The 1,347-nt window shown below is 52.6% G+C and overlaps 1 gene segment (V, D, J or C); it reads left to right on the top strand.

Moving 5' to 3' along the window:
* The first annotated feature begins 316 nt into the window (after positions 1-316).
* On the top strand, positions 317-829 carry LOC131091288 (Ig lambda chain V-1 region-like). The segment is given in 2 exon segments: positions 317-362; positions 495-829. Coding segments are annotated over 2 exon segments (381 nt in total).
* Positions 830-1,347: the final 518 nt, after the last annotated feature.

Below are 1,347 nucleotides of genomic sequence, written 5' to 3'. Positions count from 1 at the left end.
AAAGACCCTTGGATTTAGGAATCCCTGGTGGGACCAACACCCTATTCTGCCATTTGGACATTTGGCCATCACCATGTCATGTGTAACTCATCATAAATCTGGCGGTTTTTCTCAGCAGTTGAAATATGGTATGGGAAGTATCCTCTAATGAGTGAGGTGAGCAGGTGCTGGGGAAAGATATATTGGCAGGTTCCTGCCTTGTGAATGGAGTCTTAATTTCATGGAGGAGCCATGACATGTGGTGGCTTAAAAGCTAGACAAGGATCACAGCACAGCCCAAACAAGGATGAGGACATGGAGCTGGTGGTATGGCATCATGGCCTGGGCCCCTCCCCTCCTCACAGTGTTCACCTACGGCTCAGGTGCCATGGCCAAACTCACTGTGCCTGGGAAGGGCTTCTGCATGCAAGGCACATCCTGCTGCTCTAGGAAAGCTGTGTTCCTGGGGCACAGATTGATCTCCTTCTTCTCCTCTCTCTTCTCTCCCTCTCCAGGTTCCCTGGTCCAGGCAGCAGTGACTCAGCAGCCACCCAAGATTACAGCCAAGGTGGGAGACACCGTCACGATCACCTGCTCTGGGGGTAGCAGCAACTATTATGGCTGGTACCAGCAGAAGGTCCCTGGCAGTGGCCCTGTCACTGTGATCTATCGGGATACCAACAGACCCTCGGGCATCCCTTCGCGATTCTCTGGATCTGCCTCCGGCTCCACGGCCACGTTAACCATCACTGGGGTCCAAGCCAAGGACGAGGCTGTCTATTTCTGTGGTGGCCAGGACAGCAGCAGCTATGCTGATGAAGTTACAAAGACAGAGGAAATAAAAGCATAGATTTTCAGTCCTTCTCATGGCCAAGCAGAGTTGTAGATGTGGGGCTGGGGTGGGCATATGTCTCCTCTGCATGACCATCGCTATGAATACCATTTTTTTATTGAACAGGAGGCTGGGGACCGTTGTCCTCACCTCTAACAAAACTCATGTTATAGCTGTGTTCCACACCTCACTGCCTCTTGCTAGTGATAACCATGTCCACCTTCATCTGCCAGAGCTGGCTGACTCTCTGCTCAGATGCCTTGGCCTGGGCTCTACTTCTTAAATATGCTGGTGACTGTGTCTGGGTTCATTCTCCTCTGACTGTGGCATTCCCTGTAAACCTCCTCCCCAGGAAGATCTGTTCTCCTTGGGCACTGACTGACCTCCTCTCCTTCCCTTTCTCCTCTCCCTCTCCTGGTCCAGGCAGGAGCAGTGACTCAGCCATCCTCGATGTCAGCCCATGTGGGAGGGATTGTCAGGATCACCTGCTCTGGAGCTAGCAACAACTGGTATGGCTGGTTCCAGCAGAAGGTCCC

This window comes from Melospiza georgiana, chromosome 18 (genome assembly GCF_028018845.1).
Source record: "Melospiza georgiana isolate bMelGeo1 chromosome 18, bMelGeo1.pri, whole genome shotgun sequence".
Taxonomy (NCBI): Eukaryota; Metazoa; Chordata; class Aves; order Passeriformes; family Passerellidae; genus Melospiza; species Melospiza georgiana.
The sequence above is the reverse complement of the archived record's forward strand: the minus strand, read 5'-3'. Positions and strand labels throughout refer to the sequence as shown.